General features: G+C 35.7%; 3 protein-coding genes and 1 long non-coding RNA gene across 11 annotated transcripts in view; 3 read left to right on the top strand and 1 right to left on the bottom strand.

Moving 5' to 3' along the window:
* The window catches only part of LOC127945462 (myocardin-related transcription factor A), a 32,238-nt gene extending 24,426 nt beyond the window's left edge, over positions 1-7,812 (bottom strand). For all 5 annotated transcript variants that reach the window (XM_052541844.1, XM_052541846.1, XM_052541845.1 and 2 more), the window contains exon 1: positions 7,659-7,812. In XM_052541844.1, the coding sequence (XP_052397804.1) occupies positions 7,659-7,812 (154 nt within the window). The remainder of the gene's footprint in view (positions 1-7,658) is intronic.
* Positions 4,470-8,212, top strand: LOC127945539 (uncharacterized). Its single transcript, XR_008150873.1, has 2 exons — positions 4,470-4,641; positions 7,680-8,212. It is a non-coding gene; the product is annotated as an uncharacterized LOC127945539 (long non-coding RNA).
* Positions 8,213-18,197: 9,985 nt separating this feature from the next.
* Positions 18,198-20,393, top strand: LOC127942803 (GTPase IMAP family member 7-like). Of its 3 annotated transcripts, none has more exons than XM_052538778.1 (4): positions 18,198-18,540; positions 18,746-18,842; positions 19,048-19,125; positions 19,525-20,393. In XM_052538778.1, exons 2-4 carry the CDS (start codon positions 18,770-18,772, stop codon positions 20,358-20,360), a joined length of 987 nt encoding a protein of 328 aa, XP_052394738.1. In that variant the 5' UTR covers positions 18,198-18,540; positions 18,746-18,769; the 3' UTR covers positions 20,361-20,393. The 3 variants fall into 3 exon arrangements, with proteins under 3 accessions (XP_052394738.1, XP_052394727.1, XP_052394745.1); XM_052538767.1 differs by having other exon boundaries at positions 18,198-18,597; XM_052538785.1 differs by lacking the exon at positions 19,048-19,125 and having other exon boundaries at positions 18,198-18,597.
* Positions 20,394-22,340: 1,947 nt separating this feature from the next.
* On the top strand, positions 22,341-26,427 carry LOC127942790 (GTPase IMAP family member 7-like). 2 transcript variants are annotated; one of them, XM_052538746.1, is made up of 4 exons: positions 22,341-22,611; positions 23,209-23,301; positions 23,424-23,483; positions 25,206-26,426. In XM_052538746.1, the coding sequence occupies exons 2-4, from the start codon at positions 23,232-23,234 to the stop codon at positions 26,048-26,050; spliced, it is 975 nt and encodes a 324-aa protein (XP_052394706.1). In that variant the 5' UTR covers positions 22,341-22,611; positions 23,209-23,231; the 3' UTR covers positions 26,051-26,426. The 2 variants fall into 2 exon arrangements, with proteins under 2 accessions (XP_052394706.1, XP_052394716.1); XM_052538756.1 differs by lacking the exon at positions 23,424-23,483 and having other exon boundaries at positions 25,206-26,427.
* The last annotated feature ends 406 nt before the right edge of the window (positions 26,428-26,833 follow it).

The following is a 26,833-nucleotide window of genomic DNA, read 5'->3' as shown; positions in this document are numbered from 1 at the left end:
AAAAGTAATTAGTTACATTACTTTAATAAAGTAATGGAAAAAGTTACACTATTACATTTTAAACAGGGTAACTTGTAATCTGTAACCTATTACATTTCCAAAGTAACCTTCCCAACACTGTATATAATTTATATTTATATTATATAAATTATTATTTAATTTATTTCAGAATTTATTACATTATTAAATTATTATATTAACCATAGGTCTTGGCTACCGGGCTGTGTAATGTGCGATAGCCCACAGTTTAAGATTATCTTGAATAAATGTTATATAAAGTGCATAATATAAAATATTTGTCTCTATCCTACAGTCTTGTAAATCCATTAACTGATCGTCTTTTCTCCATTACATTTGTATAGGCTAGCTATTATTATTGTTATTAGTAGTAGCCTATTATTATTGGTTATATTTTTATATTTGTTTATATAATTTTTTCCCTTAATTTCGATATCTTTACTTAACATCCTGAATACTTTTGTAAATAATAACCTGCTGTAAATGCTCCACATGCCAATAAAGCTTTGATTATGCTGGCTGGAATATTTCGCTGGGAAGTAGTTTAAACTGAACATAACATTTTATTTCGGCTTATAAACAGACCACAAATATAAATACTACAGAATTTCGTTAAGGAATTAATCATTCACATAGTTTAATTTGTAAATGAAAACACAGCAGGCTCATTTATCATCACATCGGCATAAAGACGATCATAAAGTAAAAACGTTATGGAAACAAAGATGAAGTTTTCAAGGTGAGTGCATACCTTGACTCTAGAGGTCAAATAACTAAAAATCAAGGAATCTTGGTGGAGACAGACCTTAGTTTCAGTAGTCACGTCAAAGCAGTAACTGAAGCAGTTGTGATTTTTTTAATTTTCTTTTCTTCTCTTTTATTTAAAGCACTTTGAATTACTACTGTGTATGAAATATGCTATATAAATAAACTTGCCTTGCCTAAAGTTAATAAAAATGTTTGATCTGTTTTTGATAATCCCAGGTTGCTATCATCACGCAGGTTTGCTTATGCATTAAACTCATGGCCATGAGAAATGGATGCCGTGGACATAAGGATGTCATTAACTTGACAAAATGATCTTGTGGCTATGACATATTGGAATTGAATAAAAAGAGGAAAATTGCACTTAACCTTTTTCACAGGCATTTTGTTTTCATAGACAGATATTGTGACGTATTGTTATAAGATTGTCTAGCAATATAAATAATCATCGCAGAATTTGATGTATTCATGATATTATCGTATCGTGAGTCACGTATCATGATTCATGTCGTATTGTGAGGTACCCTGCGATTCCCACCACTATTTTTCACTCATCTGAAAACTATAAAAGCCAGAAGATGTGTTTTTAAACATGGCTGATGATGTTGAGCTCTGAACCTGTCAGCAGACTTACATTTATTAACTGAGTGCCTATAGCACCTGTTCACATGCTGTTTGTGTTGTGGAATAGAGCCAGTGCCGCACCTGTTGTGCAGCTAAATTGTGATCTGGCTTTAGGTCATCACAACAGCTGATGGGCTGTTGAATCCTGATCTGGCATGAGGTCACTAAAGATGATCGGGAGGTGAAATCGAGATGACTGGCAGAGATGTGTGCAAGTGCTTCAGGGGGAAAACTGTCCCAACAGACACGCTAAAGCTCAACGTTGTGAGTTAATGAATGTCGCACTCACTGTAAGTAAGAGAATTGAGGCAGATGAATCATTAATACAGGGATTATTAGGGATCTAAAGTCAGTCTGGGAAAATTGTGTGTGTGTGTTTATGATGTTTGAGTTTTCTAGTGCTGTCAAACGATTAATCGTGATTAATCACATCCAAAATAAGAGTTTTTGTTTATATATCTGTGTGTACTGTGCAATAAATAAATGTATAATAAATACACACAGATACAGCATATATATATATATATATAATATTTACATGTATATAATCACATTCATACAATTTATATTATATATAAATATATTTAAAATATAAATGTAGCATATTCTTTCTTAAATATATACATGCATATGTGTATTTATGTATACAACAAGTATACACAGTACACGCATACTATGTAAACAAAAACTTTTATTTTGGATGTGATTAATTGCGATTTATTATGAGTTCACACACACACACACACACACACACACACAATTAACTAAAAATCCATTCAAAAGTAGTGTATTGTGCACTTTTTTCCATTTAAAAGTAGGACTACTGCTATATGAACAAAAGTTTAATAACTTTTGGTTTGCAAAATTGGCAACCAAAAAAGGCTCCGGACTCTGAGTATAAAATATTTTCTATAAAAACGTTAATGTCCTGGCAGAGACAAATAGCTTGTTTTATATTTAATTTAATTACATTAGTGTTATAAGTTGAGATTTAGGCTACAATAAACAAATTAACTGCTGCTATGTAAAAGGAACACTGCTGTAAAAAGCACCTTATTTTTTTTTTTTTCATTTCTTGTTTTGATTATTCAAATCTAGAACAGTGGTTCTCAGTCCCTGTCCTCACAATCCCCCACTCTGCACATTTTGCATGAATCTTATCAATTAGAAGGGAGCATATCCATTCATAAGGGCACAAAAGTGTGCAAGACGTGAATCTAAATTGTACTTATTTACAGAGGTATATTGTCACACTTCTCTAGGAAGTTAAACCTATTTGTGCAAATCCATGAATAATTGTTCTGAAGTGAAGTAAACTTTGATGTATTTCCCACCTCAGGGAGTAGAGAGCAATGAAAACTTTGGACCATGTAAATAGGAACACAGTTCATGCACCGAGCTCTCTTCTAAAGAGGAACACTGGAATTGAGAACCACTGATCTAGAACCAGGACTCATACCTGGAACTACTGTAGCTGTGTAGGGTCACCCTTTAGGGTCACACTTTTAGTTTATCTACAACTTTTGCCTCAATAAACTTTCTATTTGCTGCTTATTAATAGTTAGTAAGGTAGTTGTTCAGTGTAGGTATAGGATAGGATTAAGGGACCTGAAATAGGGTCATGCAGAATAAGGCATTTATGTGCTTTGTAAGTAATAATAAACACCCAATACGCTAGTAATATGCATACTAATTAGCAACTACTGTAGTTAAAAGTAAGAATTGGTCCTGCAACTAGTGTTACCTTTCTGTCAAACAACTGAGATCAATAATTCAACAAAGCGAGAATATAAACTGATCTGAGCCTTGTAGAAGAGTTGTTTCACTCTTCTCACTGCAAATCTCACAATGCACGACTTATGGTGCGCTTGGAATCCCTCCATCTTTCTCTGTAGCTTGTTCTGCGTATGTTTCTATTTGAGTCCTCACAGTCATACTGTACCTGACACTCAGTCTGTGTGGCAGGCCGCTGAGTTATTGAGGATATTATACTAAGTTACGCCCCGTGTCTCAAATTGCGACCTGCAGGACACCAGTGCTGATAAAGCATCTGTGTGTGTGTGTGTGTGTATGCTGATGTTTCTTCATCCTGGACTGTGGGAATGTCTCTCTGGTTCCATTATCACCCATGGCATACCACGCACAGCACATACAAATCACACAAACACGTGCTAACAGCTCAGTGTGCCTGCTGTTTACAGGTTTCACGAACACAACCTCACTTCTCACATTTGATCTAATTACATTTGATGCTAATCCACGGCTAATTTAAACTCCAACACACGAGTGCATCCTAAAGTGTTAAATGCTGTCATCATTTTCTCACCCTCAAGATGCTCCAAACCTGTATGTGTTTCTTTCTTCTACTGAACACAAAAAGAACATGTTTTGAAGAACGTGTGTAACCAAAGAGTTGACGGTCCCCATTGACATCCATAGGATTTTTATCAAACTGTGGAAGTCAGTGGGGTCCATCAACTGTTTGTTTACACACATTTTTCATTATATCTTCTTTTGTATTTAGCAGAAGATTAAATGGTGCCAGAATTTTTATGTTTGGGTGAAAAAACTCTTAAGCAAGACTTAATTGTAAGTATAGTTTACATAAAACAGTGTACCTTAACAAAACTATATTGCAGTGTTGCTGTTGTTAACTTATAATAATAATAATCATTTTATATAAATTAAAACAGTTATAGCACACCTCACAAAGGCTTTAAAAAAAGCTTAAAGAGGCTTTAACTGTGGTTTATTGGTTTGAATGCACACATGCAACATGACTCCACACCTTCTCTCAGACTCAGGCAGGCACGCCGCTCACGGTCCAATCGGACGGCTTGTTTCTTCACGCTGTGGCTGATTGGAGCAGATCCAAAAGAGGCGGGGCTGGCGTGGAGCCACGAGCTGGTGTTCAGCACGGTGGTCATGTTTTTAAAAAGGTTTCAAAAGGTCAAAAAGAAGTGCTTTTCCTTCAAAGAGACGCTGAAGTTTCTAACTCCGGAAACTTCCTGCAGCCTTCGTGTCTTTCATATTTTGCCTGTTTCAGTCAATCACTCGGAACTGCTGATCTGCTCACAGGAATCCAGATGAAGAGAAAAAGAGAGCAGAAGAGGACGGAAAAGAAATAAGAAATAAAAAGGAAGATATCTGATGAGAAGAAACAGCCACATCAGAGATCCAGAGCTCCTGCTGTTGCAGAAGCAACATGAAGACTGAAGTTATCTGCAGGGAAAGGTGTGTGTGTGTGTGTGTGTGTGACAGCACTACTGCACAACCGCAGCTGTTCCTCAAGTCATTCAGTCCACACACACACACACACACATTTGTGCTGAGTAGTGTGTGTTTTATTAAAGCAGCCCACACTGCACTTAATGACCTCTCTCTGCCCACAGAAAGACACACAAAAGCACATTTGCAGTCACAGAACTGTGTTTCTTTGTGTGAATATATGGCTGAAACTAAAATCTGTAAAATATGACCTCCTAAAACTGTGCATACATTCTGGTGTCTGAATGGAGAACATCACAATTGTCTAGTGGAGCTATTTAAAGCTGCTGAATTTAGGTGTGAAATCGCTCCATTCGGCAGGTGTTTTAGGAGGTGTTTTTCTTTTTCTTTTTTTTAAGCAGAGCAGACTTATTCCTGTAGCACATTTGGATTTACATGCCGAAGTGTGAGGGTGTAAAGTGTCTTTGGAGGATACAAATCAAGAAAGATGCATGCATTTTATAGATAAACTAACACTGTGACAGCTCAAGGGTGACAGAAATAACGAATTGCATTTTAATGAATAATATGCGTGTATATGTAAACACAATTCTGTCTTCTGCATCAAGTCAAGTTACTGTTAACTAAAACCATTAAATGCATTTTCATTTAATCTGGAAATAAAATATAAACATTATATGGGGAAAAAAAATATGATCTGCAGCGAACGGGTGCCGTCAGAATAAAAGTCCAAATGGGTGATGAAATAAGTAAATAAATACACACAATAATTCACCAGTAAAAAAAAATACCAATTAAAATTTGGGGGTGAACAGTTTCTTTAAAGCTAAAGAGAAAACTAAAAATAAAATAAAATAATTATAATAAATAATAAAAGAAGTGATAAACACATGAAAAGCACATAAAGAACAAATTACTAAAACAAAAACTACAATTAAAATGAAAACTGAAAATATAAAAAGAACAAAATATTAATAAATACTACAACAGTATAGAAATAATACTAAAATAACTCAAATTGTTCTGAGGTCCAGAACAAACACCACAATGACAGCACTGCAATATGGCCAAACAAACGTATAGTCAGCCCAAAATATTATTCATACACCAACTGAAATGTTTACCTAAATTAATGGCACTGGATAAGATGACAAATATATAAAAGTGTCCAAATATTCTTTTTGGCTTGACTGTACAGCATATGGACAGAGCATACACTCATATGACTGTGAGTTTCACTATATTTATTTCAAAATCATTTTAAAGAAGTCTGACAAAAGTCATACATATATTGAAGCAATAAGCAATAACTCATTTCCAATTCCAGTACAGAAAGTGCAAGTGACATTGCAGACGGAGTAGAGTGCATGTCTGCAGCCAAACACTTCTCAACAGGGCCAATCCATTAGCCTGAATGGGGCACTTTAAATCAGGTCGCTCACGCTTGGTTAAAAGCATCTGCTAAATGACTACTCACTTGCCAGAGTGTGTAGATAGTGGAAGTGATTTCAGACTGTCCAATCCTTTTCAAGATCAAAAAAAAAAAGACCAAAGTGCTGATAAGATCCATTGGGTGGCAGTAGCGACACCTCACAGATACAACTCAATTGTCAATCTGATTTCAGTCTTTCATATTCAGAGCTTGTGGGATGCAAGTATGGGTGTTTACATAGATTAGTGAAACCTAGAAACCATTATTAGCCAGGGGCTGGGCACCATATACTAAACACAGCTTAACCATGTGCAAGGTTTCAGAACATAACATTTAGCCTATCATAACATTGTGTCTATTCCCAAATTTGCATGCTAGTGAAAGTAATTTAATTTGGTCTAATTTTGGTAACACTTTACAATACACTCCATTCCTTAAAGGCATAATTTACCCAAAAATGAAAATTCTGTCATCATTTACTCACTCCTAAGTTGTTTCAAATCTGTATGAGATTCTGTCTTCTGTTGAACACAGATGGAAATACTTTGAAGAATGTTGGCAACCTTTCAATAAATGAATTTTTTTTTTTTTTGATGAACTCTGCCTTAATGCAATTAACTAACATTAAACAAGCACTATTTTTGCTCAGGTCCTTTAAATAATATTAAGTGATGCTTTTGATTCTAATAATGTATTCACAAATGCTAAAACCTTTACAGGTATTTAATTAAGGTAGTTAACTAATGTTTACAAATGGAACCGTATTGTGGTGTTACCATGATTTTTAGCAATTATAAAAAATATATATTAATAAATAAAGAACAAACAAAGAAAAAAAAATTATTCCGTGATTGCACAGTTCAGCATCTGATGAAAATAAAATGCACTAAATGAGAATAAAATTCTCCAATAAAATTGGCTGCTAGGTTTACAAAAGGCCAGCATCGCGATGCGTATTGTGAAATCGTACTACAATTCTTTTGCAATTTTAGGAGAAAACTGACATCAGAAGCTTATAGGATGTCTTAGAGGGGTTGTATTATGCTCTTTTACAATGTCTTGATTTTGTTTTAGGGGTGTTTTAGAACAAGCTCTTTATTTTTTTTAAGCTCAACCAACAACATTACAGACTAACTAAAGCTGAATAAGTGAAAAAGCATAATAGTACCCCTTTAAGAATTATTTCGTTTATAACTCCATGTGGTGAAAATTATTTTTATTAAGGCACCCAGACAAAAATATGAGGAACGATATTAGTCCTGACGTTGTTCTGACAGGGCGGCACTTCACGACACAATTACCTGCACTGATTGTCAGGAATATATGAGGAAAAACTGATCAATAATTCCAGCGTGACGAGATATATTTACAGCAAATACGTTTCTCAAATCACCTGTCATTGGGTAGTGTTGCAAAAAGTTAAAGTTAGACAATCAGCTCAACTCCACAGTATATGCAAGTTGAAAATACAGGTGATTAAATGTAGCTACAAATGTCATGTTCACAAATGCTTCAGTCTGAGTTGTTGAAGATTCAGTGTCTTAAGATCTAAAAATGATATATAATAATTTTTGCACTACAATAAGCTCACCATTTTTCCTCTCATGAATAGGAAGTAAGTTGGGGGCGGGCTGAAGAGACAGTTCTTGCAGCTCATTGGTTACAGCATCACTCTGTGGACTGGAGGCGGAGCCTGTGGCATCAGTCGGGGCACCTGGACCTGAATCCTCCCAAATAGTCGCCATTGTCAAAAAGAGCCCTCAAAGAGAAAGAGAAAGAGAAAACATTACTAAAAGTAATTACATTAGTCATTCATTTTTAATCTACTTAAAAGTTAGTATTTAGTAGGCTTGTGTAAAGTGTAATTTGGACAACAGTTTTCCAGAATATGTACAAGGATATTTTCCAGGAAAATGTACAACACTGTAAATATGTATGAAGATTTGAATATGCAGGGTAAGAGCTGTGGAAGTGTACATAAAACTGTAAGTGTAAATTAAATTTGCATGAGCAAGAGAAGCTTTGTAAAGGTGTAAATCGTGTTTCAAGCATAAAACTAAAATTATTTGCAGCATTTTACTCTTACTCATAAGTGTAATTCAACTGCAGCTTCATGCTAAAGCAAAATAAATATGATCTGCTTTCTTCTGACTTCCATTTTTCCACACTTACACTTTTGGTACGTTGTTTTCCATAAAAGATGGTCTAAAGCACAAGCAATACATGTGAACAGTGATTTGCAAGTGAAAACAACAGTTTAAAGAACTGCAGAATGGATTGCCTGCATAGAACCAATCTGTATGTGTAAAAAAACAAACGGTTTAGTTACATAAAGAAAGGGAGCATTCTACTTGGAGAGAAATGTGTGTGTGGTGTAGAGTTATATGATGCAACAGAATAAAAAACAGCGGTAACAAACTCTGCTGCAAGCATTTTAAGCAGATGACAATCACCATGGTAACATGTTATAACACGTCACATACAGAAAGAAAAAGTCAAGCAGCATCTCTACAGTGACAGATTGTGGAGGAATCTGACATGCCATCATCCCAACACTGAGTCACGAATTCAGTCATGGCCACTTATGCTAATGAGGTTCACCATTTCCAACGACCAACTTCCATTTTAGAATGTTTGCAATATCTGTAACATTTGAATGTTTAAAAACATAACTGTGATATGTTTAAATGTTCAGGGGAAAAGATAGAGTTTTAGAATGTTTGCAACATCCAAAACATTTGAATTTTCAAACGAGAGATTTGTTGAATATCTGCTACAACAAACATTTGAATGTTCAGGAACATGAGATTTACACAATGTCTGAAAAACTAGAGCATTTGAAATGTTCAAAAAAACTTGTTTAGAAGATCTGCAATGTCTACAGTGATGCACCGCCACAGATATAGGTGCAGTCTTTTCAGATTACTCGTTCAGATTATTTGTTAAATTCAATGAAATACCTTATATCTGCAGATGATCTACATCTATTTGTGGATGGAGACTTTGTAACGACCAAAACTATGTATTTTGCATGCATCACATTATAGTGCGGTGTGCATGAAAATAAAAACAAGGCGGCAGAGTTAACTTATCCATAGTGGTTCTCACGTAGTCTCTGCTGCCTTGATATTATTCTGTCTTTACTTCATTTGTAACGACAAGAAAGAGTTAATCTCGTGTATGAGAAGAGCGCGTTGACGTATAGAAGCCATTAAATGTGTCGATATCTCTGATTATTGTCAATACATGATTCTATCGTCTATCGGCACAACCCTAATGATAGGTTCACATTTTTCTGTTTGTAGTGCGTATGTGGTGTGTATTTTTTCTGCACTCATGTTAATGTTTTAAAGTGTTCACTCTGTGCATTAAGGAGCAGTGCTTCTGCAGCAGTGCAGAGATAGTTTCCGCACCGAGTCTATTTTTTGCTGCACCGAACACACAGAACTAAAGTAATGGTGCATTGTTTGCAGTGAATATGAAAATGCATTGACACAAAAATTTACTAATTACACCAAAAATGCATGTAATTAAAGTTTACTGTGTTTCACAGCCAACACATAGGCTATGTGTTTTTTTTTTTTTGGCTAGGTTTAAAGGAAAATAGCACTTTTAGATAAACAAGACAATCATTTTAAAATTCTTAATTAAAGTTCTTTATGAACTGCAGGATTGCTTGTAATAAAATAAAAGGCAGTAGAGCTGACTGTTTCTGTTTATGGTAAGTTTTAATTTAAAATGTTTGTGATAATGTAAGAAAAGACATTTAAATGTTTGGCTTTAGCGACTTAATATATAAATCTAGAAGTAAATGCAAAAGTAAAAAGCATTTAATAATTAATGAAAGACTATATTAAAGAACTGTGTATAAAAATAATCACAATGTTGAAAAAGCCTTTAAAGTAACAATGTTTGTGTTACACGGTTGTACAAACAAAACTACAGTGCATGATCAAACATTTAGATAAGATAAATATATATATATATATTTTGAAAAAAGAATGGCCCCCTCAAATGAAAACAAAAAAAAACAAACAAGTCACCTAATAGAGGAATTAATTTTCAAAACTGAAATTTGGGCCCTGAATAAATGCCTTAAATTCATGATTGGATCAACATCAGGGATTTCTCTTGTTCAAATAATCTATGAAAACCTCTCAACTTTCTCAGTAAATGTAGTCTGCATCCATCAGAACTGATCTCAACTTACAAAAATCCCCGTTCAGGAAAAAAAAAAAGATCAGTCTCAGATCGTATTACCTTGCTTTGAATAACAGGGAGATTGCAGGGTTAATTCAGCTTGTTTACTGAAAAGTAGAAATGTCAACAAAGCTACAAACTCAAGCACAAGAGATGTGAAGTAGTTCAGCTCATTTACTTGGTATAACCTAATTGTATTTGAGCAATTTAATTTTAATAAAATTTTAGCCAAGCTGTGTGGAAAAAAAAAATGAGTACAGAGATAAAGAGAAGAGTAGATAACAGCTTAGTCAACAGGCCATCTGAGCAAAACTGTGCTGATGGAATCTATCGCCATAGTGATGAATGAGGTCACAATTGGGAAAACATGATTGACAGGCGTACTCTGTTTTAGAACTCGATTCACACCACAATAACTTTGCACAGTCATTTATTTCTCCTCTAATTTCCTAGTTTTTCTTCCCTTCTGTTTGGTTCACAAAACATTTCTGGGAAATACTACTAAAAATAAGAGTGGGAGCAGTTTGTGGCTAGTAAAATGTGCTGAGCGATGATGAAAAGGGGGAAGTGTAGGGAAAAGGGACTGCAAGATTCTCACATGTACAGATGGGGACAGAATATTAAGTGGAACTAGATAGTAAAGTTCATAGACAAACTTTGAACAAACTGAAAGTTTTAAATAATTAAGAACTTGAAGTTTGAAAGCACGATTAGCATGCTGTTAATGTTTTTAGAAAGAGTAGCATGTTACTAACATGTTGGTAGTATAATTAACAATTTAATAGCATGGTAACTATCTTGATTAGCATTTTTGTAGCATGTTGCTAGCACAATAAGTTACTAGCATGTTGCTAACATGTTTCCAGCGTGATTATCTTGTTTAACAAGATTAGCATGTTTCTAGAATGTTTCTAACATTTCCGTCACACACTTGAGGCATTCGGCCAATCACAACACATTGGATAGCTGGCCAATCAGAGCACACCTCGCTTTTCAGAACAATGAGCTTTATAAAAATTAACACATTTCAGAAAGGCAAGGCCTTTATGTAGAAAATATTTTTTTTTTTTTTTACCTTAAACCGAATAACACATTGCATTACACCAAAAACACAACATAATGTTCTTTTTAGCAGCGTCACATGACCCCTTTGAAACATTCCCTCTGACATCCTGGCTGTTGAACACACGCTCACACTCATCACGGATGACAACACAGACTTTGCTATACACTTAGATGAAATGTATGTAATTTATTGATCATTATAGGAAACTGATGCTCCAGTGCTGGGAACATATTGCACTTACTGACATCACTAATCGTACATCACTGCGAACTCTAGCCAGACATTACAGCCTTTCCAATACACTGTTTTATTACCTCCCAGCCAAAGGATCTTTTATGTCCAATTAAAGTCACACATTTTGGGGTTTCGGCTACTTATTAGAGTGAGGAATTGGATCAAGGTATGACTTAAACCCAAGCCTCCATTATAAGCACCATGCCTCAACATGTCTTGCATTTGGCCTCATATTTTCAAATGTGGATTCCCGTCAGGTCTTTGAATTGTAAAACTGTGGGCAAGTTTCTTATTTTGGCTATCGCGGTCAGTCTGTTAGCTTTTATCTGGGTCAGAATGCAAAACATCATTCCCTCTGGGATGAATCGTCGCTCTACAAATGCTCTCCGGCGGTACTATCGGCTTCAACAGCGGGTAGTTAGATGGTTTTTCTGTTTACCAAGCAAAACAAGTGAGTCATAGACAAGGCAACAGTTTAAGACTGCACACTTCACCCAAAAGATGAGGTCACTGGGAGAAAATATCATGCAGTGTGCCTGGTGCCTCTGCGAAGTGGCATCTGGCTAATCCATGCCGGGTGCACCCAGGCCAGCCGCTTGGTACCCACCCGAGTGGCACACATTACCAACTGACTTTCAATCCCACAGTAGAACAGGCTAATACTGCTTTTCTCACCGAGATACATCAGATTACAGAAGCAAAATGGGTTCTAAGAGGCATTTCATATCGACTTTACCTATTAGGCTACATGGCTACCAAGTTCGCAGCCACAATGGACACAGCACTTTTCTTAGTATTGTAACAGAGCATGATGTGAACGTCTTACGATCAGAGGATCTTGAGGAATGTTAAAAACAGAGAAGTGCAGAGAAGATCAGGGTTTTGGGAATTGCATATGCAGCAGCAAAATAAACACGAGCAGATGTGTGTGTGTGTGGGGGGGGGGGGGGGGATACCCCAAGGTGTTTACGAGTAGGTGCCTGTGATTCAGTTACCTGATTTATTTCCTGCTCCAAAAAGTCCCGCGTAGTTCCATGCCAGGTGATGGGCACCACTAACTGAAAGAAAAACAGGAAAAGAAAAAGCACAAAATTAGCTAATAAAGACATCTATGAGCTCTATTTACATTAGGGACATTAAGCAGAAAAGAATGACCAATTAAAAGTACTTTTATGTTGTTAGAAATATTACATGTATTTTATTTTAATAAATATTACTATTTATTATTTTATAAATGTTGATAATTCATTCCATGTTAAGATTTCTTTAGTTTTTTTTTTTTTTTTTAACAAGAAGCTGGTAATGATACAGCTATAATGTAACTTCATAATTTCCTGAACTTTTGCTGGAAAACAATACATAGGCCACAGTGCAAAACAATACTGACTGCTCAGTTTTCAGCACTTCATGAAAATTATGTTTCAAAAACTGTCTGAGATAAGTCACTTTTACAGTTTCCACGAAAACTCGTCTCTGTAAGCAAGCTAGATAACATTGTTGTTGCAAATTCTGCTGATTTGTGACCAAGATTATGTGAAATACATCACAGAAGCATTGAGGTTTAAGTTAGGAATAAAAAAAATGCATGAACAAGACCATGGATCTAAAATGTTCAGTATCAACCAATGTTATTTTAGCATTATTTATATCTATTTATTATTTATAAGTATTTATGAATATTTTGAATTACTTTTATTTGTGCACTTTCAATTTTCATTGTAACTTTTGTTCAAGTTAAACAGTTTTATGTTTTTTGTCTTTAAGTTTTTATATCAGCTTTATTCTTATATATATATTATTATTATTATTATTATTATTATTATTATTTATTTTTATTTTTTTTACAATTTCTTAAAGTTTTAGTTAACAATAACAACACTGGTATCCCACACTGGGCCTTGCTGAGACCTATAAGTTTTTGTTGCACAGAGGAATGTTTTGGGCTCAATAAAAGCTCTATCAACAGCATGCCACAGAAAATAGTTTTGACTCATCCTTCAGTATGCACAAAGATACCAGAACAGGACTATTAACATAGACAGAAATCCGCACACTAGAATTATGTTAGCAAATCTAACCAGAAGTTTATCCACCTAGAACAGCAGTTTTAGTCCATTTAGGGCCATTTAGACGACTTAAACAACACATACTTTCACGTGGGAGAATTTAGTGCTTTTTTTGCTGTTGATAAAACTGAACTTGCTTTTAACCCGGGACATTCCTTTGAAACCGAAGACGAAAAGCATGAAAGTGAGAGTGACTAAAAGAACGCAGGCATTAAGGACACACTGACGGAAATACTGTCTCAAAGTCCCCTGTGTGAGATGATGAAGAAGTCTGAGTTCCTTTTGTCTCACTATATATTGTCACTATGAATCATAAGCGAACTTGGTTGAACACACACGTCATGCTTGTTGATCATAAACCGTATCATTACTGTGTATTTGTGGGATATGGTGTACTCATGTTTCCATCCTGCAGTTCGAATGCTGATGTGACAAAAAGAGCGATCAATAAGTCTTATTAATCATGCTGCAATACATCTCAAAACACTCACACCAAAACATTAGACCTTGACAAGCTTAAAAAGCATTTGACTTAAACCATTAACATTAATGCAAAACAGGACATTACACTATTGTTTCTAAAGCTATGATGCAGTTATGTCGTTCAAATGCATTTAATGACCAGACGTAAAGTAAAAAGTCTGAATATGATGGTATTACCACGACAATCTAACACATCTTGGTACTGTATGATTACAGTATTCATACACTGTGGTATTTACATGGTAGGACAATACTTTAATGTAAAAATACAGAAATCATGGTATTGCCATGTCCAAAATACTACAGCAATACCACAGTAATTTTGACCCAAAGGCAAATAACACACCTAAAAACCCCTGAATAGCATATGCTCAGAGCTGTCATAACATGCCTCCCCACCTAATGACCGATGCATGCAATACAACAACAGACACCATGTCACGATGCATGTTTCATAACAGTCCCACCTTCACAGCATCAGGACCACAAGCACCTTTCCCCTGCCCACTGTGGCCAAGGTGACCTGTATCCCTTATAACCTTCGGTCATACGTTTGACAGCGCAGAAAAAAAGATGCTGTTTCACCCAACAAACATAATGGCAGAGTAACCTGACAAGCAGCAATCTCAGGCCATGTGCTTGCTATTCCCAACTACAAGCTGATAATGCGATATTAAACACCCTGGAAGAATTCGCAGAAACGACAGCGCGTGCACAGCGGCTGCGTGTCGAATTAAGTCTTTAAAATAATAGGTTTAACAGTTGTCTTACTTTACATTGCTTGATCCATCCAAGGGGCAAGGAACTCGACCGGAAGTTGAAGTCGGGTGGGGGCTGCCATCTTTTAGCAGAACTTCACTTGCGTTAGCATTCCCATTGACTCCCATTCATTTTGGCGTCACTTTGACAGCGAATAACTTTACATCTGAGGCGTTTAAAGACTCTGTTTGTCCATTATTTATTTCTAAAGATACACGACAATGTATAAAGGGCTCCATTACCTTCTATGTTACATTATGGCCCCGTATAAACAGTTTTTGTAAAAAATAGGCTAACGATTGCGTCATAACCACTCGGCTCTCTGTCGCATTACCGTACAGACAGGAGGAGAAGCTCGCAGGCAATTAACTTAATATGGCGTACTGGCGTTACATTTTAAAATACTATACAAAATAATTAATCAGAATACTTACTCCTGCTCACTCACGACAAAGAACTCCCCGCTCAAGCTCGCCGTCTCTGCAAGATTAACGATGGCAGTTTGCACGCACAGCCACTAGAAGATTTACATCTGTCAGACAGGTTGCTGACGTTGTCAAGCTTCGTTTGAGTCTGCGCGTCAGAAACGGAAGTGCTAAAAAACGCTAAAAATGGGCTTCACTTGTCTCAATTGAGTTCCAATGGTGTCGCTGTGTCCATTTCTTTTACTGTCTATGGATCCATCCCATCTATTGGCATTACACTGGTCTACACTCCACTGAACGTTTCCGATATCCAGTCAACTTCAACCGGAAGCCCGCCTGTTTTTAGGATTCATCCAATAGTGGGCGAGTACTCTGAAGAATGGCGGTGTGGATAGTCTCTTTCAGATAACTCCCGAGACATGGAGAGACGAGGTCTGATTATAATAGACAACTAGCTAAGCCAATCAAATCGCCGCTCGATGTTCTCGGTGGATTTAGCGGGCCAATCAGAAAGCTCACCGGTTGAGATGGAACGCGCGTTGAGATTTTAATACAGGAATAGATAAACGTGTAGTTAGCGAGTACATCATTGATTTTATTTAGCTTTATTTATTTTTTCACAATGGAGCATCATAATTCGACTTTGTGAGCACTCTGAACCCCTGAAGGAAGATTTTTTTTGCCTAACAACATTAGCAATAGTAATAATACTAATACTAATAACAAGTGTGTAATAATAAAAAATACATATCTATCTATCTATCTATCTATCTATCTATCTATCTATCTATCTATCTATCTATCTATCTATCTATCTATCTATCTATCTATCTATCTATCTATCTATGTGTGTGTGTGTGTTACTTTAATTAATCACTAAATTATGGGGACATGGAAAACAAATTTCCTTTTGACTGAGTTTTTAGTTGAAGTACAGCACAAAAAGAGTAATCTTACTGCCTCCTGGAGGTCAATTTGTGCAATTGTCTGTTTTTCTGAAAGTTGATTCCATTGAAAGCAAAGATAAAACATACGCAAAAAAAGTAGGCTACACCACATTTATTGTACAATGATATTAAACAACCTTTATGTGACATCAATTATAAAATCTAAGAAGTCATAAATGAAAAATCTAAGTTATTTAGATTTTGAATCATCTGACTGGAGATGTGTTTCTTAATAAAATATATTAATCAATGTTAATAGTATCATTGACTTTGAAGACTAAAGATGAACATTTTACATTCATTCATAACTGAAACTCTATGACTCAACTCACATTCCAGTACAGTGTGAAGATCAGTGCTGAGAGGGAAATGCTTTTACTACTTTGTTTTCCTCTCATCTAAATTTCCGTATGGATTCCCATGAGTCTCTATATAAAACTTGTACCTGCGCCTCAGTGTCTTAAACTTCCTGAGTACAACATTCATCACAGTGGAGAAGTTGTGATTCTTGTGAAGTTGAAACACTTGCTGGTTATTTCACATCCCCTTATCAAGAAAGATGAAATTGTATTTTTATGTCCAGACTGTAAACACTTTTGGTTAAAGGTCTATTACAGTCTCAGTGGCTTTGTGTTATCAAGTAAAATCAAGTATCACCTTCACAGAACCAGAGAAACCGGTCTAGAAGTTATTTTCGTATGGTAAAGTGTATCAGTGCAGGAAGGCTGATCTAAGATCAGGTTCCACTGTCAACAGCAATGATCTTTACAAAACAAATCTGGCACATGCAGCATTTTGTTTCTGACACTATGTAAACCACTCAATATCTGTTATGGACTTGTTATTCATAAACAAAACTAGTTCATATTTACAATGAAGCTCTCTTTAAAACCCTAAATAAAATACTGTCTGAAGTACTGACCTTATATTAATACACCATCAAATATTTGGACACATTTCTGAATGATAGTTAAGTCATTAAATTATAAAATAAATCAAATGGAAGTGATAATTATGCAAAAAAAAAAGTCTCGAATTGGTGGTAGAGCATTGTGTTTGCAGCGCAAAAGGTTGTGAGTTCGATTCCCAGGGAACACATGTTAGGCAAAAAATGTTAGCCTGAATGCACCGTAAGTCACTTTGGATAAAAGCATCTACTAAATGCATACATTTAATTAATTTATTTCTGTATTTTCAGCATCATTCCTCCAGTCTTCAGTTTAACATGATCCTTCAGAAATCATTCTGAAATGCTGATTTGCTGCTCAAGAAACATTTCTTATTATCATCAATGTTGAAAACAGTTGTTCTGTTTAATGTTTTTGTGTAATCTGTGAAACAGATTCTTTAATGAATAGAAACTGTAACAATGCAGACTTAATTTAATTCATACTTGCTGAGTATTACTTTCTTTCAAATTTTTTCTTACAGGCCCCAAACATTTGAATGGTTATATATTACTTCCTTTGAAAAAAAAAAGTGTTATTTTTTTTCAAAATGTCTTACTGACCCCAATCTTCTGAACAATTTTATATATAAAAGCAGGGTCCTGAAGCAAAAACAGTTGAGAACCAATAATCAAATAGAATATATGTATTCACAGCCCCTGAATGTAAATATAAATCACATGTCTTCTGGTCTTACCCTAAGAACAGAGTGAACTGTGAAAAACTTTTTTTATTTTTTTTTTATTTTAGTTTCAACAGAAGAAAGAAAGTCATATTAGTTTGAAATGACACCCAGTGGTTTTAGGGTGAAGAAAATTAGCACACTGAAACCCATTCACACTGTTAAGACAGAAGCAGCAGCACACTAAAAGTCAAACCCCCCCAAAAAACTGATCTGCTCTAATTTAAACGTCAATGGACTGTGACATCATCCATGGCTGCCGAGGAGTTGCATAATCGTATTGCTATGGTAACAACTCACGTCTACAGTCACATGTGGGGTGGTTTACCCATACTCGCCAGACGCTTGCACACGAATCATCATCTGCATGCTCCTCAATATCAGAAATGTGGACGACTCAATCTTCTCTATTTCTCAGTTTGAAAACGAACCCCCACTTTCAAAGCTGGAGGAGCATTTTTCTATGGAACATAAAAGCGCATGCCAAACACACTCTATGTTCTTGACTAACATGTTGAACTAGTCCTGGGCCACAGAGAAACCCTTGTCAAATTAAGTGAATGTATCTTTCAACAAGACCAGCCCTCGATACCTATGTTTACCTTCAAACAGAAAAACTCTTCAGTGCACGGATGAAAACAGCATATTTCTTGGAGACTCACAGGTGTGTTGGTGCTGATCGGTGCATTATCAGGTTTAAAAACTCTAAGCTTCAACTGTGGTAGGTTTCTTTTTTTTTCCTTACTTCTTTTCTCCTTGATGTTATACTTTGATAATCCAGACTGAAACTAAACTTGACACAAAGACTGAATGGGAAAATGATGACATAATGCAGTGTGAAGTTTGAAATTCTCTTCTGTTTACATAAGAAAATAACGAATCTTCGTGATAAGATGGACTGTAAAAATTCAGATGAAGAGATAGATGAAGATGAGGACGATTCTGCACTGGATTCATCAAACAGCCGTGAGTCACAATGAATTACACAAATCAATCTGTTTACAACATCTTATATCAGTAAGCCAAACTATTATAGTCCATACATCATTTTAACTGTTAATCAGATAAGGAAGATCAATGTATTTTTAATTACAAGAATTTCTTAAAGATTATACAACAATTGGCCTTAAATCATGTCTTATTTAGACTTAAGCAGTAATTTAATTCACAGATGCAATGCATGACATATTGTATGAAAACGTTCCTAACGAAGAGGAAACCAATTTAACCGCATCAACAAATGAACACGGTGAGATGGCATCCACGTTTTCACATTCTTACAAATCTTACAAACTTTTTAAAAAAAAAAAATGTTTTATTATTATTATATTTATTTTTAGATATGATTGGTCATATGCCAACTTATGCACTTCAGAATTTGAGTGGGAAAAAATGTAATTTGTGGATAATTTTGGCAATGTTCACTGAAAAGCTTGTGCATAAAAAAAGAAGGAAAGAACCCCCCCCCCCCCCCCCCCAAAAAAAGACTCCACTTTATCATGAATGATAATTTTTATAGAGCATATTAAGAGTTTGCCATAATCAGTTTCATCCTGATGCTTAAATTTTAATGAAGACTATGAGGATTAAACAGCTTTATTAAACTATTATCTCATGATTAAAACGTATTTCATGATTTCGGCTGCAGGGGAATTGCGCATCATGTTACTGGGTGCGAGAGGGTCTGGGAAAAGCTCCACCGGAAACACCATCCTCAGGTGCAACACTTTTAAATCGGAAATGCAGCTGAGCAGAGTCACACAGTTCTGTGAAAGAGCGACTGGAAACATCAACGGCCGACCCGTGGCCGTAATCGACACGCCGGGACTGAACAGGATCAGCCGTACAGAGAGGGACGTGACCCGAGACATCCTAAAGTCCATCTCTCTGTACACTCCAGGACCACACGTGTTTCTTCTGGTTATGCCTGTTGGGAACTTAACTAATGATGACCAAAGCATGCATAAACTCATCGAGAGCATGTTTGGAAAGAGTGTCTGGAAGTACACCATCATCGTGTTCACTCACGGAGATCGACTGGAGGGGAAGACGGCCAATGACATCATCGCGTGCTCAGATAAGGAGCTCCGCGGTTTCATCCATAAGTGCAGCGGTGGGTTCCTGTTCTTCAACAACAAGGACACGACGAACTATGAGCCCGTGACAGAACTCTTGAAGAAAGTCGAGACCCTCAGGGCCATCAATGGAAAGGGCTGCTACGATTTGACTTTTTACCCGGCCTCAGAGAGGAAGATCCGGAAGAGAATGGAGAAGATTTTAGAGAAAAGAAAGGAAAGCATTGCACAGAAGGAGCGAGAGCTGGTGATGCACTGCACAACTGAGCAAGAGGTGGAGAGAAAAAAGCAGGAACTCTGGAGAATGGAAGAAGATGATGCAAGAAAAAAGGCTGAGAATCCAGCCAGGCCAAAAATAGCTATCAGTCTAGCCAAAAGACACACATCAGGCCAAAAGACTTGCAGCTAGAAACAATTATTTCATAAAACGAGTGATTCTATATGTAATTATTGTGTGATATATGGTATATATATATATATATATATATATATATATTTCCTTCTACGTATAAAGTAAAAAATTGACTAGGCTACTAATGCCTTCTGATGTTTTTTTTGTATTTCTTCATTAAAATAATTGTTTTTCTTATAGGCTAATGTATGAAAATATGTGCGAGAAGATCTACCCAATGCCCATGACACTTTGCCTGTGGATTATTTTTGAAATCAATATTCCCAATATAATTTAGTCCACTTTAGAGGTTGTGTCTTTTCTGCAAATACTGTCATTAATGTCAAATACTAAATGAAGTCTGATCAGTTTTATTCATTCAAATTAAATTACTATAATGCCAAAACAATAAAATAAAATGCTGCATCAGATACATCTGAAAAATAGACTTTTACATTTGAAGAATGTTTCATAAAATATTATGGTATTTTATTATTAAAATACCATTTGCTTAGTTCCTACATTCAGTCATTGCTCAAAATATTTCCTGCTTTTAAAAAATGGGTTATTGAGTTTGGAAATATTCACACAACATAGTTTGTATATGATTGTGAGAAGTACATTTACCCTGCGGTCTGGATTAATTACAGCAAATCAAGCATAAAAAAAAAAATATATATATATATAAACTATATTCAATGTGATATAAATTTAAAGGTCATTATTAAGTGTCAAAATAATGAAAGGAAAAGGAAAAGCCTCTTCAGTTTCAGACAGGTATTATTATCTGAACTTATTTGCTCAGATAAATATTGGCTATACTTATCTGTTTATTCTTAATGGATAGGGGCATGATTATAGACGTCTGAAGGAAAAATGAGTCACATATTATCTCTACGTTCTCTATGATATTTAAAACACAAATGAAAAAAACAAATTCCATTTGGGATAAAGGGTGTTAATGCTTAAAAATACATTAAACAGTTTCCAGAAACTATTTAGAACTCTGTTGTCTTTCTCCTCCCCCTGTTTGGTTTAGATGACTCACTTCCTTCTGTCTGACATTCTCTCTTCTTGAGGAGGATGTGTAGTACTACAGTAACACAGTGGTTTGACTGCATGCTCTGGTTATTTCCACATCGCCTGTCTCCTTCTGTCTCACCATTTCCCTCCACTGGTCAACAGAAAAATATACTCAACTGCAAGTAAAGTATCTATTGTAATGTAGCATTCATAGGGTCATGAAAAAGACACAAATGTCCTCAAAGAAGCATTCAACAGTTTGTCAAGCAGTTTCATTGAACTGTCATTTTACCAATCCCATATTCATCCAAAGTAACTCACAGTTTGATTCTCTTAATGGCGATATTGAGAGCAGAAATTGTTAGTGTGCATTAAATTAGCCACATTTTTTCTTCTATATACAGTAAAAAACAATGAATGCAATATATATATATATATATATATATATATATATATATATATATATATATATATATATATATATATATATATATATATATATATATATTAGTATAGAGTTGAATTTGAATGAAAAATAAAATGTGAAAATAGCAACAGATGGCAATCAGAGATTACAAAATTAGATTTATTATTATTATTATTATTATTATTATTATTATTTTGTTCTTGGCTTTTGGGCTCACATGTGTTATCTCAATATGCACTTCCTGAAAACCAACCTGATCACAACCCGACACAGTCATATAAATAACTCCAAATAGGATTGCTTGGTATTTTAACCATAACCATATTTTTATAACTAGAACCATATTTCCATAAGCAGGAGACTTTTATTCAAGTGACAATGTAATTTCTACAATGAAGTATATATTCAAATAACACACACACACACACACACACACACACACACACACACACAACCACACAACACACACACACACACACACACGCATAAAGAAAAAAAAGCATACCTGAGAGAGGTGTCAGATAACAGCGGAACTGTCTGACTGGATGAAACACTAAAGAAAAAACTATTTAACTCAGTAGTGCGTCTTCATGCTTGAAACTGCAGAAATTGTTTGCATATCTGAAAGATGTTTAGTCCTCTTTTTATGATCTAAATGCCTCTCAGAAGACAGAGGCATTTAGATCATTGGTCTTGTGAAACCCTTAAAAGACAGTGGTTAAACAGGATTGTCAGTCATTCACAGTGGCGAAGGAACTCAGATTCAAGAACTCGACTCTCTGTCTGTGGATCCAGTATCATCAACACCAGCTCTGCACTGTGAGTATTTCTTTAATACATCTTTAAAGATTACTTACAGATTGCAGGGTAGATTACTGATTCCAAATGACATGATAAAAATAGTAACATAATCCATTACATTACACATTTTAGGGAATATAATCAGACTATGTTTGGATTACTTTTGACCTAACTTGTAATAATAGGACACTTTTGTAGCATATTGACATGGAAATACAAAGAGTAAGAAAATTTCATTTGTAGTTAAACCATAAACAGTGCCATAAACATTATATTACCTCAAGATTTCTCAAACTCAGGTGTAATACAAGTGAATATATTTGGTGAAAGAGGTTCAGAGGACAAAAAAAGTTTGTGACTTTTAATGTTTGAAAGACAAAATCATAGAAATACATGGTTAAATAGCTTACAGAGTGGTAATTTAAATAAAAATTGTGTGTTGCAATGTTGAAACGCTTCTTTTATTTTTGTAAATCCAGCCACTTGACTAATGCCTTATCTCTGTTTGAAAAAACTGGAAGACTTTCTGAGTGTGTATTAGTTTTAGGCAATTTTAGAACTGATTAAATAAGGAGTTGAGTCTCAAATACTGAGGTTAAATCTTTCATTCCTTAGGTTCTTTTCTACAAAACAGAGCGATGACTTCAGAAGAGAGCCAGTGGACTGAAACAGAGAAAGAAACGTATGAACTTGACTCGTCACTGGGCTGTGAGTTACTGATTCATTATATCAAGTCGGAATCTGTTCATTAAAATCAAATCATTAGAAACATCTGCTCTTTTATAGAAAAACATTAAGATAAAATTCAATGTCTTCACTATCTTCCATAGCTGAGATTGATGAACTATATGAAAATGTAAGAGCAAATTCAAAATCACCAACTTGGCAAGGTAAGCTTAATACATTCTGAGATTTATATGAATCTAATGTAGTATCATTTTTATTCTCCTAATTTGTAGTAGTATATATTATTATTAATAAATCAATTAATTATCTGGCTTGATCTGATTTAAATATTCAAAATCACCCTCTTTGAACGGTAAGTGTGATATTAATTACCACTTGAACTAAATATGAGTGAATTAATGTAATAAGCAGGTTTAGCCGGTCTATTGTCTTTTAGTCCTTTAGTTGTTAGAGTCTAAAGCAGACAATGGCCAATGTACATGAAATCACTCCAATCTGAGCAGTAAATACAAAACAAGATAAAGACCCAAACACATCAGATCAGCATACCAAGAATGCTCAGACTGGGTTTTGCAAAGTCACATGTGCTTTTCCAAAAGCTTTTTAGGCATAAGAACGAGAGGAAAGCTTTTTAGGCATAAGAACCTACCTGACACAATAACTCAAAACAGAATTCATCTTCTCTCTTAATGTATTGAATACTGATAAATTGATTAAGTGCTTTCTACTAACTACTAACCAGCAAGTTATGCAGTTTGCAGTCTTTTAATGTTCTTTCACATCCAATGTTTTACTTGAGATGTTTAAAACAAGTACAATTGTAGGTGCTGATTTATGTTTCTGCCGCTGGGTGCAGGGAAACAGTTCATATGCTGGACCCAAAGTAGATTAATATCAAGTGTGCTTTTTAAAACAGCATGCAACATATCAATGCAGTGTGTGCATGTCGAAAGAGTAAATCCGATCAGAAGCTTGTGACATAAGTGCACACATCTACCCAAACACTTTATTTAGCGTTCATGTAAACAGATTTGTCAATCAGAATTAATTAATTCTAATGAAAGCAAAAAGTGTCAACAACTAGGCCTATTTAACTAGGATTCACCCGACAGAACTTTTCTCATCTCACCATGCTCTTCCCCGGTGTACATTGCTGCGGCCTCAAACCCAGAAGTTGGAGGGAATCGAAATTTGGGAAGCAGCAGAGATTGTCTTACTATTGGGAGATGAGAGAGTCTGTATGACTTACTATTGAAGAAAGCGTAACGGTCAGCTTAGATCACATGTGCCTTAATAACCAATCATATTACAGCCGACACTCATAACACTCATTACATATGACACTCATTCGCTGTTTACGGATACCATAGGAATAACTGAGAAGTGTTGTAAGCTGAATCCCAGCTGTCACACAAAGTCTGTTTATTATAGAGTGCAACGTGCCTGTGGCCATGTCCTCGAAGCAGAACATGACCCATCCACGAGGGTTAGTTCAGTGTGAGCATGACCCCACCACTGAACGCAGTGTCTCCCATGGGTGCTCAGGTCTAGGAGTACAATAATACATATATTTGGGTGCAGAGATAATGTTTGGCATGGAATCAGTCATCAGTAAGAAACAATGTGAACTACACAAGTCTGAATAATGAGGATTTCAGACAGAATTCTGGAGAAAGACCTCTAGTGGTCAAAAGGTGGTATAACTATCAATCATTAAATCATTTAACCTCATGCAGCTTCAAAACTGTATCTTATGACTTCCATAGTATGGACAAAAAATACTATGAAAGTCAAAGGAACGCGGAATGGTGAGTAAATGATGATGATGATGATGATTTTACATTTTTGGGTGAACTGTCTCTTAACATCTCCTGCTACCAAGTTAATAATGTCAACATACTGTACTGTGCTTGATCTTTTTCCAGCTGAGGCTGAGGCAGAGGAATTGCGCATCATGTTACTGGGTGCTCGAGGGTCTGGAAAAAGTTCATCTGGAAACACCATCCTCAGATGTAACGCCTTCAACACGGACATGCAGCTGAGCAGAGTCACACAGTTCTGCGAAAGAGCTTCCGGAAACATCAACGGCCGACCCGTGGCCATAATCGACACACCGGGACTGAATAAGATCAATCGAATGGAGAAGGAGGTGATCAGGGAGATCATGAAATCGATCTCGCTCTATAAGCCAGGACCACACGTGTTTCTGCTGATTCAGCCGCTGGGAAACTTAACCAATGAGGACAAGAACATACATAAATTAATCCAGAACATGTTCGGGAAGAACGTCTGGAATTACACAGTGGTTCTGTTCACACACGGAGATCGACTAGAGGGGAAAATGCCAAATGACGTGATCGCCAGCTCAGATAAAGACCTTAGAGATTTTATTCGCACATGCAGTGGTGGATTTGTGTTCTTCAATAACAAGAACATGGAAAACTTTGAGCAAGTGACCAAACTACTGGAGAAGATTGAAGCCTTGGTGGCCATCAATGGCAGAAGCTGCTACAGAACGTCGTTTTACCCGAGCTCAGAGAGAAAGCTACGTGAAAAACAAGAGAAGATTCTGGAGGAGAGGCAGGGAGAGATTGCACGAAAGGAGAGAGAGCTGGAGGAGAATTATGAAGATACGGAGGAGTTAGAGAGGAAAAAGCGTGAGCTCTGGAGAGAAGAAGAGGAAGATGCACGGAGACTAGCAGAGAATCCACCAAGACGCAAAACTCTAGCTTTAAATCTCACCAGAGCCCCCTCAACTATAAGATCATAGATCATCCACTAATCAAACCCTTTTATGAGCAATCCAGGACGTTCTTCATGAATAATGGAGATTTAACATTCCCTGTAGGTGATGATCTGTTCAGGTTTTACTTTGTGCCTGTTTATTATTGTTGTGCTGTTTTAATATAGTACATCATTAATTGTGGACGCAGGTAATAATTATTTCTTGTCAATGAACAACCTACTGTATATAAAATGTAAACATTTAACTCAACACAGAAGTTTAATTAAACTGAAAATACCAGTATGTTCCCATGATACTGTTATGGACATTTTTTTTAACTCTGCTATGGTTATTGGGGGTCAATATTACTCCACGTTGAATTTTGAAGATGTCATGAAACACCATAAGCGTAAACAGGAAATGAGGAGAATTTGATTAAACAGTTCAACTATCATTCACCTCTAATGCTATACAAATATGAATACTGCTGTAATCTGTGTGCTGCAATTCTGTTTCTGACCTTCTTCCCTCTCACTGATTTACATGATTTAATGCTGCCCTCTTCTGGTGATGACTGTTAATAACTGGTTATGACCAGAGGTGTCAAGTAACGAAGTACAAATACTTCGTTACTGTACTTAAGTAGAAATTTTGGGTATCTATACTTTACTTGATTAATTATTTTTCAGCCGACTTTTTACTTCTACTCCTTACATTTTCACGCAAGTATCTGTACTTTCTACTCCTTACATTTTAAAAATAGCTTCGTTACTGTTATTTCATTCCGGCTTGTTTTCATTCCAGCTTGTCATCATTAAAAAAAAAAAA

This window comes from Carassius gibelio, chromosome A3, assembly GCF_023724105.1.
Source record: "Carassius gibelio isolate Cgi1373 ecotype wild population from Czech Republic chromosome A3, carGib1.2-hapl.c, whole genome shotgun sequence".
NCBI lineage: Eukaryota > Metazoa > Chordata > Actinopteri > Cypriniformes > Cyprinidae > Carassius > Carassius gibelio.
Note: the sequence above shows the minus strand (reverse complement) of the source record. Positions and strands in the feature narration are given on the sequence as shown.

What these genes read in the sequence shown, in the direction of transcription:
- LOC127942790 (XM_052538746.1), top strand. Translation starts at nt 23,232, where the DNA reads ATGACTTCAGAAGAGAGCCAGTGGACTGAAACAGAGAAAGAAACGTAT. An exon ending in ACTTGACTCGTCACTGGGCT is followed by an intron (nt 23,302 to 23,423) that starts GTGAGTTACTGA and finishes TATCTTCCATAG; the next exon opens with CTGAGATTGATGAACTATAT. An exon ending in AAAATCACCAACTTGGCAAG is followed by an intron (nt 23,484 to 25,205) that starts GTAAGCTTAATA and finishes ATCTTTTTCCAG; the next exon opens with CTGAGGCTGAGGCAGAGGAA.
- LOC127942803 (XM_052538778.1), top strand. Translation starts at nt 18,770, where the DNA reads ATGGACTGTAAAAATTCAGATGAAGAGATAGATGAAGATGAGGACGAT. An exon ending in ACTGGATTCATCAAACAGCC is followed by an intron (nt 18,843 to 19,047) that starts GTGAGTCACAAT and finishes TTTAATTCACAG; the next exon opens with ATGCAATGCATGACATATTG. An exon ending in CGCATCAACAAATGAACACG is followed by an intron (nt 19,126 to 19,524) that starts GTGAGATGGCAT and finishes TTTCGGCTGCAG; the next exon opens with GGGAATTGCGCATCATGTTA.